Source organism: Labeo rohita, chromosome 1, assembly GCF_022985175.1.
Source record: "Labeo rohita strain BAU-BD-2019 chromosome 1, IGBB_LRoh.1.0, whole genome shotgun sequence".
NCBI lineage: Eukaryota > Metazoa > Chordata > Actinopteri > Cypriniformes > Cyprinidae > Labeo > Labeo rohita.
The window spans coordinates 29567348-29583525 of NC_066869.1; the positions used below are offsets into that span (position 1 = coordinate 29567348).

The following is a 16178-nucleotide window of genomic DNA, read 5'->3' on the forward strand; positions in this document are numbered from 1 at the left end:
ATTTTGAGATCCATCTTTTCACACTGAGGACAACTGAGGGAGGAAGGAAACACAATGCAGTTGCAAATGCAGAGCTGGGGGGTGAAAACTTTTTACATTTGAAGATTAGGGTAAATTTAACTTATTTTGTCTTCTGGGAAACATGTACGTTTCTTCTGTAGCTTTTGAAGGGAGGTACTAAATGAAAAAATATGATATTTAGGCAAAATAAGAAAAATCCACACCTCTTCATTCTGTTCAAAAGTTTACACCCCTGACTCTTAATGCATGGTTTTCTCTTCTGGAGCATCGGAGAATGTTTGAACCTTTTTTAATAGTTGTGTCTAAGTCCCTCAGTTGTCCTCAGTGTGAAAAGATGGATCTTAAAATCATACCGCCACTGTTGGAAAGGGTTCAAATACACAAAAATTTTGAAAAACCAAAGAATTTGTGGGACCTGATGCATTCTTCTGAAGAAAAGCAGGCAGTTTAACTGTTCAGGACAAACAAGGGACTTATAAACAACTATCACAGCTGTGGATCATTCAGGTAAAAACACAGTATTAGGAATCAAGTGTATGTAAACTTTTGAATGGGGTAATTTTTTATGAATTCAACTAATATTTTCTCGTGTACTATACATAAATGTCTTTTATGTGAAATATCTTATTCAGGTTAGTACTAAATAAAAAAAAAAATAACATGCATTTTGTATCAGTCTGTGATTTTATTAATTTATCCGTTTGATGAATAGAAAATTTAAGTTGCATTTATTATTAAGCAATGTAAATATACAATGTAAGTCTTTACTGTCATTGCAAGATAAAGTATTAATTTCTTACTGTCCCCAAAGTTTGTGTGAATGTCATTCTGGTCTGAAGTCTACATCAATAAGTCCATAATTCTGTAATTCCGAGATAGATTTTTGTTCATGTATTCCATCTGAAATCTTTTTTTATTTTGTTGGTTTAATTTGCTACGTGCAAGAAATTAGTATTTATGTCGCATTTCACTTTTCAGCATCTCTAGTCTTAATTGCCAATGCTGAAATTCAGCTCTGAAAAAGCCCAAACTCGCTGGCATTCTGTGACATGTTCAGCTGTTTTTAAATGCAAAAAACTGCTTACTAATGTTGTGCTTGACTTGCTCTGACATTAGTAAAATTGCTCATTTCGGAATACATGCATGGGACAGGGGCCAGGGCATATGATTAATAGTGTTTTTTTTAAATAATTAAATTGAGAGTCTTTTAGTAATATAATTATAAAAGGCTGGCAGCCCATACAAAATCCTCACCTTTCCTCTGAACCAGAATGTTCTCATTTAAAAATTTCAAACATGTGTTTATGAACTTTGTCTAAATTTAATCATTCTTAAAAAAAAAATAAGACTGCAGTGCTCCCAGTTCAATTGACCACATCTGAACAAACCAGTTTTTTTTTTTGTTGTTGTTTTTTTTTCCACAGTTCCACAGTTTTTCACAAAATCTACTGTAAATCAATGCTGTAGATTCTGCGATGGCTAACATAACTAGCATTACATTAGTACAACAATGGCATTCAAAACATTTTAAGTTAAACTGAAAGGTGATAAACTCTTAATTTCTCATTAATGGTTGCATAGGCGAAACTCGTTTATAAAAACAAAGTTTTTTGAGAGGGCAAAATTTGTTACAAAGTATACTTTTAAGTACCTGATAACATTTGACATAGTAGCAGTTAAATTATGTGTCAGTGATTTAAAGGATAGTCCTGGTTTTCATTAAGCATCTATTTGTAAACATCCTGTCCTTGATGTTTAAGTGCCTGTAATAAGATCTGCTGACTGTACCTCTCTCTCTCGCACTTTGTACCTCAGGGCAGTGCAGTTCCCACACAAGGCTCTAATATGCCTAGTCAGGACCAATATAATAGTGCACTCACAGATGCTGACCAGGATGTGATGGCATGCCAAACTTCTCTAATTTGTGCAGAAAATCCGCTGACATGCTATTCTGACCACAACGCTGGTGTGACAAGATCAGGTTAATTTCTCTGTGATGGTTATTCTCAGAAACTGCTGACCCTCACGACTCAAGTTTCCATTGATGTCTGGTCAACAATCTGACGTTTTCTATAACCTACAATCATCTGCTTGGTTGTACTGGTCCAGAGAGAGCTGCACTCTCAAGATAGAGGTCACAGTTCCACCACCATACTGCCTGGCTTTCATCTTCAGCTTCTATTAAGCAGCCTCTCCATGTAGAATTACACCAGTGACCAGTCAATAGCATTGCAGCCACGTCTGGTGAAACACTGATGGGTTAATAAAGGCAAGAGAAGTGGGAATAAGCTTACAATATTGGGGACTCCAGTGTTTAAAGTCACAGCAGAGGGTATGTTTCTTCCTTACTTGTATCACCTTTGGGGATCTCATCAAAAAGCCCAACATTTTATTACAAAGAAAGTCTTTTTTTACATTGTAGACGTTTCTGACAAAGAACCAACTCTGGAAGAGACCTTCTGACTGAATAGACTAACTGACTAAAGTGACAAACAACAGTTTGTTTTTATCTTAAATAACTAAAAAAGGCAATTACAGTGCATTCAAACAATTCTGGCCGGCGAACATGTGCAAAGAAACTGGTATATAGATGGTTTAGTGTGTAGAGTAATTCCATTTAAAGCACTGCTGCTGCATATGTAAATGCATTTCAAGACCTCTGCATTATATTCCATTGTGCTACACTGTATCTGCTTTTACCCATTAAAGTGTTAGTTCACCCAAAAATAAAAGTTCTGTTATTAATTACTTACCTTCATGTCGTTTCGAACCCGTAAGGTCTTTATCTATCTTTGGAATGCAAATTAAGATATTTTTGATGAAATACAAGAGCTTTCTGACCCTGCACAAACAGTAACACAACTGACACGTTCAAGGCCCAGAAAGGTAGTACGTACATGGTTAAAATATTCCATGTGACATCTGTGTTCAATCTTAATTTTATGAAGCTACAAGAATACTTTTTGTGCACAAATAAAATAAAATAATGACTTTACTCAACAATTCCTACTCTTCCATGTCAATCTCAGAGAGTACCACTACACAGGAGCCAGCGCTCTGACGTAGAACCCAGATGTGCTGCACCTTGATTACATGCAGAGGAAGACGAACACTGTACATAAAAGTTCTTTGTAAACATATCTGAAGACTTCTGAAAATTTCGACAGATGACTTGCAATTTTTTGCCCAGCCTTACTTACAGTATGTGAACCAGAATATACAGACAATGAACTAAGAGAGATGGATGTTTTACATCAGAATTCCAGCTCCTGTGTCAGCAGTACCACACGCATGGATTGCAGACATGGAAGAGAAAAATTGTTGAATAAAGTATTCTCATAGCTTCATAAAATTATAGTTGAACCACAGATGGACTATTTTAACAATGTCCTTACTACCTTTCTTGTGTTGTGTTGCTGTCTATGCAGGGTCAGAAAGTTCTCAGATTTAATCAAAAATATTTTAATTTGTGTTCTGAAGATGAAGAAAGGTCTTACGAGTTTGGAATGACATGAAGGTGAGTAATTAATGACAGAATTTTCATTTTCTCTTTATATGCATACCTCACGACATCATCTACTACCCTTCCCATCATTGATTTTCTGAAATTATAGTAGACTGACACCTTTTTAGCATTCCACTTTTCATTAAATTTACAAACAAATTTTTGATTCTGAAGATGATGAGAATGAAAACGTTTTGAGAGTAATCAAAAGTCTTACAATCCCCACTTTAAAGGGGTCATGAACTGAGAAACCAAAATTCCCTTGATCTTTTGACATATAAAAGGTCATTGTACTATAAAAACATCCTGTAAGTTTCAGAATTCAAAACTTTGTCGTAGTCTAAAAACAACTTGTACCGAAGGCAGTCCGCTAAAAATGACAGCTTTTGGAATGTTTCTATGTATGTAAGTAAGAGTCAGTACAAGCTCTGTCCTTTGTTTACTTCATTTTGCCACGGATTCATGTACAATTACCCATAGCGACGCAACACTAGTGTAAACAGGATCTAAAAAATACACACTAGTGTAACAGGGCCTAGAAGACGATGCTGTGCCACTTATATTGGATCCGACAGTGATGTCGCAACAAAAGTGTAACAGTTTTCATTACGTGGCCACTATTGCTTTGTCTCTTCTTACAGATTGTTTGATATGTACTGAGTTATTTACAGTATGTGTTTTAAACCTAAATCACAGCGGTGTCCATCTATGAGGAATGAATGTACACTGATAGCCAATCAAAGCAACGGCCGTTTACTTGCGAGTCAACAATCCGCCACACCTATTCAAACAGAACGTTCTGCGGATGGGGGAAGAAGCATGACAGAAAATAGCCTATTAATTCTAAATTACGATTTTTTTGATGTAAAAATCTTGATAACATTATAAGTGGACTTCAGAGAACAGTACAAAATAAAAAAACAAAGACAGTTCATGACCCCTTTAAGCCAGATGCTGAATGTACTTGAATGTGAGTAGTGATGTTGCTCAAAACACCCTTCCAAGTTCCAACAGATAACAAAATATGCTTTATTTTACTACTTTGTAATTGTTATTAAAATATCAGAACAGTTTTATACTTCTGAGGCAGTTTATAGATCTGTGTTTGATATTCCGGGGTCTGGTCGCATTCAAAGGTTAAATGTTTGTTTGTCCTCTGAAGAAAAATGAGGAGCGTTTTCAGTCACAGTCAAATTTCACTGAAAGACAAGGAGTTTGCAGCAATGCAGGCTGATACATCTGGTCAAGAGGAGCCATGTTAGCTCAAAAATTTTTCATTTGTAACGGATCTAGCAATCTAGATCTAAATCTAGCACGGATCCTCTCGCCCAGTTTCCTACGCAAGTCTACTGCAGGCTTGTGTGGTGTGTTGAGCTCAAACCTGTAGCAGAACTTCAAAAGCTCCCTGCACATCTCCTTTCTTCTCCAGCAGGTAGGCTGTGGCCTCATGCAGCTTGTGTTTCTCTGTGATCTGTGATTAGACAAGACAGAGATAAGGCTGTCAATTGTGTTGGAGTCAAATTGTCAAGATAATCAAGACAAATGATCCACTCCAAGCCGCCCACTGGATGAACAGGCTCAGACTCAGACCGACAAGAGTGTTTAGGTGAGATAGTTTGTTTGTGAGAAACCATTTCCATAATGAAACATTCAAACACATTCTGAAACTAAAGTAAAAGAGCGTTATGCGAAAGGCAGAGAAACCGGCATCCATGAATACAGTCGAATCCATGAATACAAAAACAGGGCGTCTGAGAGCGAGCACAGAGAAAAAAGACAACACAGACTGACAGAAACACAGCAGCAAGCAGATGGATCTAGATATGGAGACATACAAAGAGCAGTGAAAAAAGTATAAGGCAAGATGGCAGGACTTTAGAGCTGCTGGATATGCATGCGTGTGTGCAAGGTGTCTGTTCAAATATTTAGCAGGTGCCACTCTGCCTCTGTAACGGTATTGATTCTCTCTTCTGCTTGTCTGTCTGTCTCAGCGCTTCAGCACAGCAGATCTCTCCCCTCCCTCCATTATTCATTCATTCATTCCTTCCTCCAGGCATCTTTCTGCCTGAGCCTGTCAACTGGCACTCTAATTACATCAGATTGGCAACCTTTACTTGCTCTATCAGTGGTTTCGTGTTGATTGATTATTAGATAGTGTGTGGTCTCCTAATTGTCAACCCGCCATGCCAAACCTGTAGTTCGAGGAGTGGATTTAGTAATCATATGCATTTCAGTGTTCAGTCTTGTTTACTAACAGCGTGCAATCCTGTTTACTAAAATGCTAAATGCGGTAAAATCACACCAAAAAGCACCACGAGTATTGAAGTCATTCTCAATCTTTCACTTTTAGCGAAAAACTAACTTCCTTTTACAGTATGTAATTTAGGCTCATTATAGATAATGCCTTATTCACAAACTATCTGTCTGTCGCAATTTGCATCAAGCTACTCAAACTGAAGGTTCTCACACTTTTTGATTAAAGAACTTTATTGCATTGACAAAAATAGATTAAATATTCTGAAAACAGATTATTTCAGATGAAGAGATTTAAATTGACTTTCTTAAGACTCCTTGCAGAGAATAACCAGAAAAAATGTACATTTATTATATGAAATTTCATGACATTTCTGTGACTTTTAGACTATTTCATTACATTTCATGCCTTTTCCAGAGCTGCATTTTTTTTATTCACAGATATTTCCAGGTTTTATTGTGGGAGCCCTGCAAATGATACGATAAAACATTATATAAACTGCATTTTTTTGATTAAATTATGAAGAAGACTGTTATAACTGGGCATATCTTCGGATCTTCACGTTTGCATAATTTTAAAGAGCCGATCCAGATGAATTATGTAATTTGTGTTTAGCATATATTTATCCAGGCACATTTAAGCTGATTCGTAGAATTTCTTTAACGAACTGGGCTCGAAAACAACACAGACAATGCATGCAAATAAACAGTCAGCAAGCGCAATGTGTCTAAGTCTGTATGCAAACTATGCTTTTCAATATGTGCTGACAAAACTCAATTGAGCTTCTCAGTAATAGGAAAAAAAAAACACATTTGTGAGCGTTTATATTAGTTCTGTTTCAAAAAACGTATAAAGCTGGTCATAAACCTGATGACAAATGCCACATCAGGGTTAGAAAATTCGGTACTTGCATTCTCAAGTTCAAAACTGCAGTTCACCTTACAGGCAAACGGACAAAGTCATGTCAACGGAGTGTAACTTTGGTGTTTAAAAAAAAAAAACAAATAGTACAGATAGAAAGATAAAGGCCTATCTATATTGTGTTCCTTCTACATATATAGACTTTATTCAAGTCACAAAAATACAAATTATTACAAAAATGTCAGGTACACAATCGTCCAGCCTAAACTCAGTTTATCCATTAACGCTGGTTTATGGGGGGAGTATAATGAATTTGAGCAGAATTTGAGCAGCAGTGTGCATACACAAAATACATGGTTTTTTTTTTTTAAACATTTAAAAAAGAATTTCAAAGACATGGCATGGTGTGGCACAGCATTTGTCATCTAGTATACAAACCCCTTAAGGTGTTCATCAAGGCAGTATTACTCCCACATAACTAATGGGAAGGCTGTTCTATACAGTAGGCAAAAAAACAAAACAAAACAATACAAAAAAAGTCCTACTTATAAGAAAGCAATTTTTGCCATATCAGAACACATTACAATGATCTAATAAATCAACCAAGGTGGTATATGCAGTTGAGAATTTTTTTTTTTTTTTATTTATATGATAGTTATATTTTAGGGGATATTTCACCTAAAACTGAAAATTCTGTCATTAATTACTCACCCTTGTTCCAAACCTGTAAGACCTTCATTCAACTCCAGAACACAAACTTTCCAAAAAATCTGAGAGCTTTCTGTCCCTGCATAGACAGCAATGCAGCTACCATGTTCAAGGCCTAGAAAGGTAGCAGGACATTGTTAAAATAGTCCATGTGACATCAGTGGTTCAACCGTAATTTTATGAAGTTACGAGAATACTTTTGTGCGCAAAAAAACCCAAAAATAACTACTTTATTCAACAATATCTTCTCTTCTGTGTCAGACTCCACCGCGTGCTCACAAGAGTACCACGATGCATGCGTGTGGTGTTGCTGACGCAGAAGCTGACATTCTGACGTAGAACCCATTTAATTGTTGAATTAAATGGTTATTTTTGTTTTCTCTGCGCACAAAAAGTATTGTTGTAGCTTTAAAAAACAATGTTTGAACCACTGATGTCACATGGACTATTTTAACAATGTCTTTTCTACCTTTCTGGGCCTTGAATGTGTCAGTTGCGTTGCTGTCTATACAGGATCAGAAAGCTCTCAGATCACAGGAACGCGCTGCAAACACAGAAACGCGCTGCAAATAGCGCGGACCACAACGGAAATGTTTCAGGAGGACCTCAAAAACTGACAAACCCAGCTGGGACCTGATTATTTGTTCAGTGTCATCAGATTAGTCTAATAATATCCAAAAGACCAATGAATCGTATGATCAGGATGTTAAAATAAACAAAAAACTCACCTTTTACTTCACCGACAACACCTCTACTCCGACCAAAAGCCACTGAACAAATAATCAGGTCCCAGCTGGGTTCGTCACTTTTTGAGGTCCCCCTAAAACATTTCCGTTGTGGTCCGTGCTATTTGCAGCGCGTTTGTGTGTTTGCAGCACGTTTGCGTGTTTGGTTGTGTTGTGAGAATTTGCAGCACGTTCCCGTATTTGTGTTTGCGTTGCGAGGATTTGCAGCGCCTGTGTTGTCAAACTGATGAAGATGTTTTCTTAATTTCTTGTCGTTTTTTTTCTGTTTGCATGTGTTTTCTTAAGTTGCAGCGCGTTGAGCTCTCTCGGCCACCGTAGAAAAGTATTAATGCAACAGCTCAAAACAACAATTAAAACACACCTATTTTACTCATTAATTGTGTGTGTTACGTATTGTTTTTACTCATTAGAGTATCAAGCAGGGCTGAAACGATTAGTCGACATAATCAACGACGTCAACAAAAAATTTGTTGACAAATATTTTTGCTGTTGAGTAGTTGTTTGATCTCATATGACCTAATGTAAGAGCCTGCAATAACGTGGTTTGACCAGTGTGGTGCTGTAGTGTAGGAACAATGCAATTCAAGGGAAGAAGAAACACAGTGCTTCAGAGCGAACGCAGCCCAATCTTAGCCGCGCTTGGATGAATATGTCACTTTCATTTAGAATTACAATTTGATTTTCAGTTATAAAGCAGCTCTTCAGTGTGGAGCTAGCTAATGATAAAATATTATTATTATTTTGTTTCTTATCCATATGACTTACAAAAGGACATGTTAGGCCAAATGATATTATTCGGTTACTTTTTCATATAGCTAATTAAATGGTGAATAAGAGAGTTTCTGTCTGTCATCTCATTTTGTGTGCTATATTTATTTGTACAAACAAATTGTATAATTGTAATTAAAAGCTGAAGTGAATACAAATATTTATTAGAATATGTATAACTCAATATTTTAACTAATTGCAAAAGCTGAATAATCAACCAAAGCCTACTGAATAGTTAGCAAAATAATCAGTCGATTATTCGTTTTAAAAATCGTTAGATTCATTGATTATAAAAATAAAATTTGTTTGCTGCAGCCCTAGTATCAAGTCCTTAGCTCATCAACAAGTTAATGTCAAAATGTCTGGTAATCAACTGTGAGCCTTAGTTAAATCTCTAAAGCACTTCACATGAGGATTGCTGATTATGTGGGAGGCATGTATGTGGTCATTATTGGAGTGCTGCCCATAAAGAACACTTCAAATCAGTCACTATCTGTAGGGTCAGATGCATTTTTGTTTTTGTGGAATCTTGTTGAATATGTTACATGGAGCTGAAAGTAATGCCCTCTTTTTGAGAGCTGAAACATCAACAAATTATCTCAAATATATATATAAAAAAAAAAGACTGGATGGATGGATGGATGGATGAACGGATAGAACAATTCAAAGTGAAGGGGATTTGTAGAGCTTTCAATAACATAGAATGTAGCCGTCTACGTGAAAGCAGCTGACAAAATGCAGCTCACCAACAATCAATATGAGTATTTGAGGTTCATTGATTTATACCTGAATGGCCTCCTCCAGTCGGTAGTCCTGAGAGGTTTTAAGGAAGGCGGTGACCTGCTGAGGACTGAACTGGCACAGTAGGTCCACTAAGAGCTCATGAAGATCTGGACCCAGTTTCAGGACAGTCTGAGGATTCAGACTTTCTCTGGAGCTGTTACAGAAAGAAAACCATAAATCAGTTTTTTAAAATCAATCTAGAGTAGAGGACACTTTCACAAAACACTATCAGCAAAAAAGAAAAAAAAAAAAAAAAAAAAAAAAAAAAAAAAAAAAAACACAAAAAAAATATTACTTGCAAAATGGTCTTTAATTTAAATCATCAAACTACAACTGTGAGCATTACTGTCCAGATTTATTACACACAGCACAAAAGAGCAGCCTGCTCAAGGCAGTCCTTCAATAGTCCTTCAAAGCCAACTTCTGTTTACTGATGTTTAAGACTACTGACAAGATCAACAGCCAGACCAAAACCAAGGACAAACAGACCTTAAAATTTAAGCATAAAAACTTTGACGACAGAGAGTAGATACTGATCCAAAAAAAAAAAAAAAAAAAAAAAAAACAGTAACATGACTAGCAATTTTCACATGAATATTTGCTTTGGAGTACGGCGGTATCGTCAATAGTTTTCTGAATGCAATAACATTGTTGCCAAACTAACTCAGTAAGAGAGAAAACAGAGAGAACTGAAGAGTGAGAAGGTGGTAAGAAAGGTATTTCATTTCTAAAGCATATAATTTACTGCCCATTTCAAAAATGCACATTAGAAGATTTTATTTAATTTATTATTAATATACACTACCATTCAAAAGTTTGGGGTCAGTAAGATTATTGTTATTTGGCTGTATTTACTGGATCAAAAAACAGCACAAAATTATATTATGAAATATTTTTTATTTTAAAATGTAGTTTATTTCTTTCATACCAAAGCAGCCATTTCTTCAGTGCCATATGATTTTTTTCAGAAATCACTATAATGATTTAATGAAATAATTCTTACTATCATCAATTTTAAAGATGTTATTTTTTTCTCCAGAATTTTTTGTTGAACAGAAAGTTCAAAAGAACAGCATTTATTTGAAACAGAAATCTTTTGTGACATGACAAACATCACTTCAATTCAACTAAATTGCTTCAGCAAGAAAAATATCTTACACTGACATTTAAAGGTTTGGGATCAGTAAGATTTTTAATGTTTTATTAAAGAAGGCTCAGCTCATCAAGGTTGCATTTATTTGAACGAAAACAGTGATATTTTGGAATAATATTAAAATTTAAAATAAGTTTTATATTTGAAAATATAATTTATTCCTGTCATGCAATGATGAATTCTTATCAGCCATTACTCCAGTCTTGAGTGTCACATGATCCATCAGAAATCATTCTGATTTTTTAATCAACCCAGATGGCACACATACATCTGCAAGATGTCTGTTAAAGAGCATTTGATCTGGTAAGCATCTGCTGTGTACAAACATCTGACAGATGTTGTAAGATGTCAGTTTTACATACATTCTAAATAATAAACATCTTAAAGACGCTTAATAGACGTCTATTTGACATCTGATAAGAAACATCCTATAGACATATTGCAGATGAGCAAACCCTCTAAAAAATACGTCTTGCAGATGTAAATGCAGACGTCAAATAGACGTCTCCGTGATGTATGTGTGATATCAGGGAATATGCTGGTTTATTATCAATGTTGGAAACAGATGTGCTGCTTAACATTTTTTGGAACTTTTAATACTTTTTCAGGATTCTCTGATGAATAAAACGTTTAAAAGAACAGCATTTACTCAAAATAGAAATATTTTCTAACAATATAAGTCTTTACTATCACTTTTTATCAATTTAACACACCCTTGCTGAATTAAAAAAAAAAACACATTTGAACATATTACTATACTGACATTAATGAAAAACTCACATAAAAATGTTGTTTATAACACCATTATGGTCCTATATAGCATTTTCACAGCATGGTTCTTTATGGAACCCTATAAAAAGTTCTAATTAGCAACAAAAAGGGTTCTGCTATTGTTACAAGCTGAAGGACCCTTTTCTGGTACTGTTTAGAACCTTTACTTAAGAGTGTATGCTGCACAACTGTTGTTTGTAACATAATAATAATAATCAATCAGCATATTAGAATTATTTCTCAATGATTATGTGACACTAAAAAGTGAAGCAATGGCTGATGAAAATTCAGCTTGGCATCACAGGAATAAAATATATTTTAAAGTATATTTAAATAGAAAACTATTATTTTAAATTGCAATAATATTTCACAATATTACTATTTTTTTCTGTACTTTTGATTGAATAAATGCAGCCTTGATGAGCGTAAGAAACTTCTTTAAAAAGCATTACAGATCTTTCAGATCCCAAACTATATATAAACATCCTACACACGTACTGTGAAATATTTAGGTGACCTATACATGTCCGTCTCTCCTAAGACTGTCTGTCTCCCTCTTTTCATTGAGCTCCAAACGGAAATCACGTGCCATTTGTGCATCTCCCTTCTGCTCTCTTTCTCTCCCAATCAAGTTATCATGTAGAGTGGTTTTCTCAGACCTCAATCAGAGCCAAGCTCTTAAATCAAAGCTCAATCAGCCACCATCAGCTCCTGCTGCATGAGGCATGGGAGAGAGCACATCTTCATCACATGTGAGATGTACTATTATACACTTGTAACGCTCTGTCATAAAACTACGAGGCCTATGAGAATAATGATATGAAATGTATGAAGTGGTCAAAATCACACAGAACATAAAAATAATGGATTCTGAAAGTACAATTAGGACAATTTGAATTAGGACAAAATAAAGCAGAATGCTTATATATATTATTATTATTATTATAGATTAACTATAAAATTATAGTTTACCAAAAAATGTTGTCATTGTTTAATCACTCTCATGTTGTTCTAAATCTGCATGACTTTCTTTCTGCCAAACATAAAATGTTTTCAAAAATGTTTGTGCCTTTACTATGCAAGTTAATGGGGTCCAAAATAGTTTTTGTTTGTTTGTTTGTTTGTTTTTTAACTTTCATTGTAAAGAAAACAGATTATCAAAGATATTGAGACATACAGTTAAGCTCAAAAGTTGCAGAACCTGCAAAATGCTAATAATTTTACCAAAATAAGAAGGATCATACAAAATGTGTGTTATTTTTTATTTAGTACGGACCTCAATAAGATATTTTACTTAAAAGACGTTTACATATAGTCCACAAGAGAAAATAATAGATGAATTTATAAAAATGTGTTAAGTGATAGTTGTTCATGAATCCCTTGTTTGTCCTGAGGAGTTAAACTGCCTGCTGCTCTTCAGAAAAATCCTTCAGGTCCCACAAGTCTTTGGTTTTTCAGCATTTTTGTGTATTTGAACCCTTTCTAAAAATGACACTATGATTTTGAGATCCATCTTTTTTTTTTTTTTTTTTTACATTGAGAACAACTGAGGGACTTAATATATGCAATATTACAGAAGGGTCAAACGCTCACTGATGCTTCAGAAGAAAACACAATGCATTAAGAGCCAGGGGATGAAAACTTTTTGAATTTGAAGATCAGGCTAAATGTAACTTATTTTGTCTTCTGGGAAACATGTAGATATCCTTTGTAGCTTCTGAAAGGCAGTACTAAATAAAAAAAAAAAAAAAACATTTTAAAAAATGATATTTAGGCAAAATAAGAAAAATGTACACATCATTCTGTTCAAAAGTTGACACCCCGGCATCGTTTTTTCTTCTGGAGCATCAGTGAGCATTCGAACCTTCTGAAATAATTACATATGAGTCCCTCAGTTGTTCTCATTGGCAAAAAATGGATCTCAAAATCATACAGTCATTGATGGACAGGGTTCAAATTCACAAAAATGCTGAAAAACCAAAGAATTTGTTGGACCTAAAGGATTTTTCTGAAGAACAGCGGGCAGTTTAACTGTTCATAAATAAAACAACACAAATTTTTTTACCTTAAAAAGGTTGGCTTTGGAGTAGTTTTTTTTTCCTCATTTGTGATCATATTTTGAATTTAAATGTAAATCATTCATATTTTGTCCTGTGATTCAGATTTCAGTAGTCATATTTCTAAGACTGTATGTTATAAACACTTTCCAGTTACAGTTGAGAGAGTATTCGTTTTCTCGTGTTCTAATTTAGTCCTGCCTAGAGGAAGTAAATCTCAAGTAAAAAGTGGCACAGCTTTTGCCGCTCTCCTGAAAGTGTTACATTTGAAGTTTCTAACCGAAGGTATTGTCACAGATTAGTTATTTTTACAGTGAAGTGTGTAGTGTGTCTATTACTGCTGTGACTGACTTCATCACTACAAGGAGGTCTTTATTTATACAAACGACCCTAAATGAACTTATCTATGTTGTCCAAGATGAGATTCTGTGACAATTTGAGATGGGAGGTTGCTAAGGCCGGGAAGATCGTGAGGTGAAACACGCTTTAAGGCCAGGCCCGAGAGGAGACAGCAGTCACACGGGGAGGACAGAGTAAATTCAGATGTTCTTCCATAGATGAGTTTTGGCCCTCAGGTGCCATATGTCCTATAAAGGGCACCACAGGTCAGCGACAGCAAAAGCAGCGTTGTAGCTCTGAGGGTCTGCCATGATGCAGAAATGAGCAAGCAGTGATGTGTGAGTGTGTCTGAAACTAAAACAACTGAGAATCTGGGCCGAGGTCAATACGTAACAATCCAAATCTAGATTTATACATTTTTAGCAGAGCTGGGCAGATTACTTACAAATCATAGTCCATTACTGATTACAGATTACATGATGAAAACTGTAGTTAGTAACGTAATCTAGATTACTAATTTAAGGTATTCTGACTACTTTTTAGATTACTTTTATCAAATGTGGGGGTCCTTCTGCATGAATTGCAAAATTATTTATATGACATTTACATGCCCATTTTATACTGTGAATATAGTCTAAAGTTAAATGGTGTGACAGTAGGATTTCTAGAAAGGAAAAAAAAATTATTATGGAGAATCAAGAATTAAGAATGATTTACTGCCCTTGTGTGAATGATATGCAATCATGTAATCCATAAAAAAGTAACTGTAATTTGATAATGAACACTACAAAATGTTAGAATACATTAATTAATTTAGAATACATATAATCAGTTAATACCAAGCTCTGTCATCAATGACGTAAGAAAGGCATAGAGTGTTGCTACTCACAAAGTTGTTCTGCATGGGTTTTAGTGTATCATTATGTGGTTGCTGGCCAGTTTCTCACTGGCTTAAGTTGTGATGAAACAGAATGAATCACAGTTCTTTTCTTCTATAATGTAAAACATATTCAAGCACAATGAAATTAAAAAAAAGGGCAGAAACTATTTTTCCCCCAACTATTTCCCCCCACCATCGGCTGAGATGTGTATAAATGTGTATATAATGTACTCAACCCCTTGTCATCCAAGATGTTCATGTCTTTCTTTCTTCAGTCATAAAGAAATTATGTTTTTTGAGGAAAACATTTCAGCATTTTTCTTCATATAATGGACTGCTATGGTGCCCCGATTTTAAACTTCCAAAAGCCAGTTTAAATGCAGCCTCAAACAATCCCAAATGCGGTTGTAAATGATCCCAGCCGAGGAAGAAGGGTCTTGGACTGTTTTTGTTCTGGTTCGTTTGAGATTAAAAGTATTTAAATTGTATTTTTTTAAAGAAAATTACAGATTGTTTCGCTAGATAAGACCCTTATTTCTCAACTGGGGTTTACAACCGCATTTGGCATCATCTGAAGCCGCATTTAAACTGCTTTTTGGAAGCCATACCAGTCCATTATATTAAGAAAAACGCAGAAATCTTTTCCTCAAAAAACATCATTTCTTCATGACTGATGAAAGAAAGACATGAACATCTTGGATGACAAGGGGTTGAGTACATTATATGTGAATCTTTGTTTTAGAAGTGGACTTCTCCTTTAACATGCATTTAAAAAAAAAAAAAAAAATTTCATTGCATGCTGACTTTAAAAGAGTGTACTGTCATATTCTGTCAGTTAAATGTTAAAAAAGTTAATTGTTATTTTCATGTTATGGCTAATAAGGTCCAATTCTCACCATTAACTAATTGCTTATTAGCATGCTCTTATTAGCTGTTAATTAGTACTTATAAAGCACATATTCTGCATGACCATATTCTATATCCTTAATCCTATCCAATATTTAAACTTACTATTAATTACTAACTATTATAATAAGCAGCAAATTAGAAGTTTGAGGCAAAATTCGTAGTGTGTATATATATATATATATACACACTACCGTTCAAAAGTTTGGGGTCAGTACATTTTTTTTTTTTTTTTTTTTTTTTTTTTTTTAAGAAATTAATACTTTTATTCACCAAGGATGTATTAAGTTAATAATTAAAAGTTTATTAAAAGTTAATAATAAATAATTTACATTGTTATAAAATATTTATATTTTGAATAAACACTATACTTTTTAAACTTGTTATTCATGAAAGAATCCTGAAGAAAAAAAAAAAAAAAAAACA

General features: G+C 34.7%; 1 protein-coding gene across 3 annotated transcripts in view; it reads right to left on the reverse strand.

The window, feature by feature from the left end:
- vps8 (VPS8 subunit of CORVET complex) overlaps positions 1-16178 on the reverse strand; it is a 153946-nt gene that overhangs the window by 61445 nt on the left and 76323 nt on the right. For all 3 annotated transcript variants that reach the window (XM_051106347.1, XM_051106339.1, XM_051106356.1), the window contains exons 35-36: positions 9650-9800; positions 4908-4997 (exon numbers count right to left, since the gene is read on the reverse strand). In XM_051106347.1, coding sequence (XP_050962304.1) covers positions 4908-4997; positions 9650-9800 — 241 coding nt within the window. The remainder of the gene's footprint in view (positions 1-4907; positions 4998-9649; positions 9801-16178) is intronic.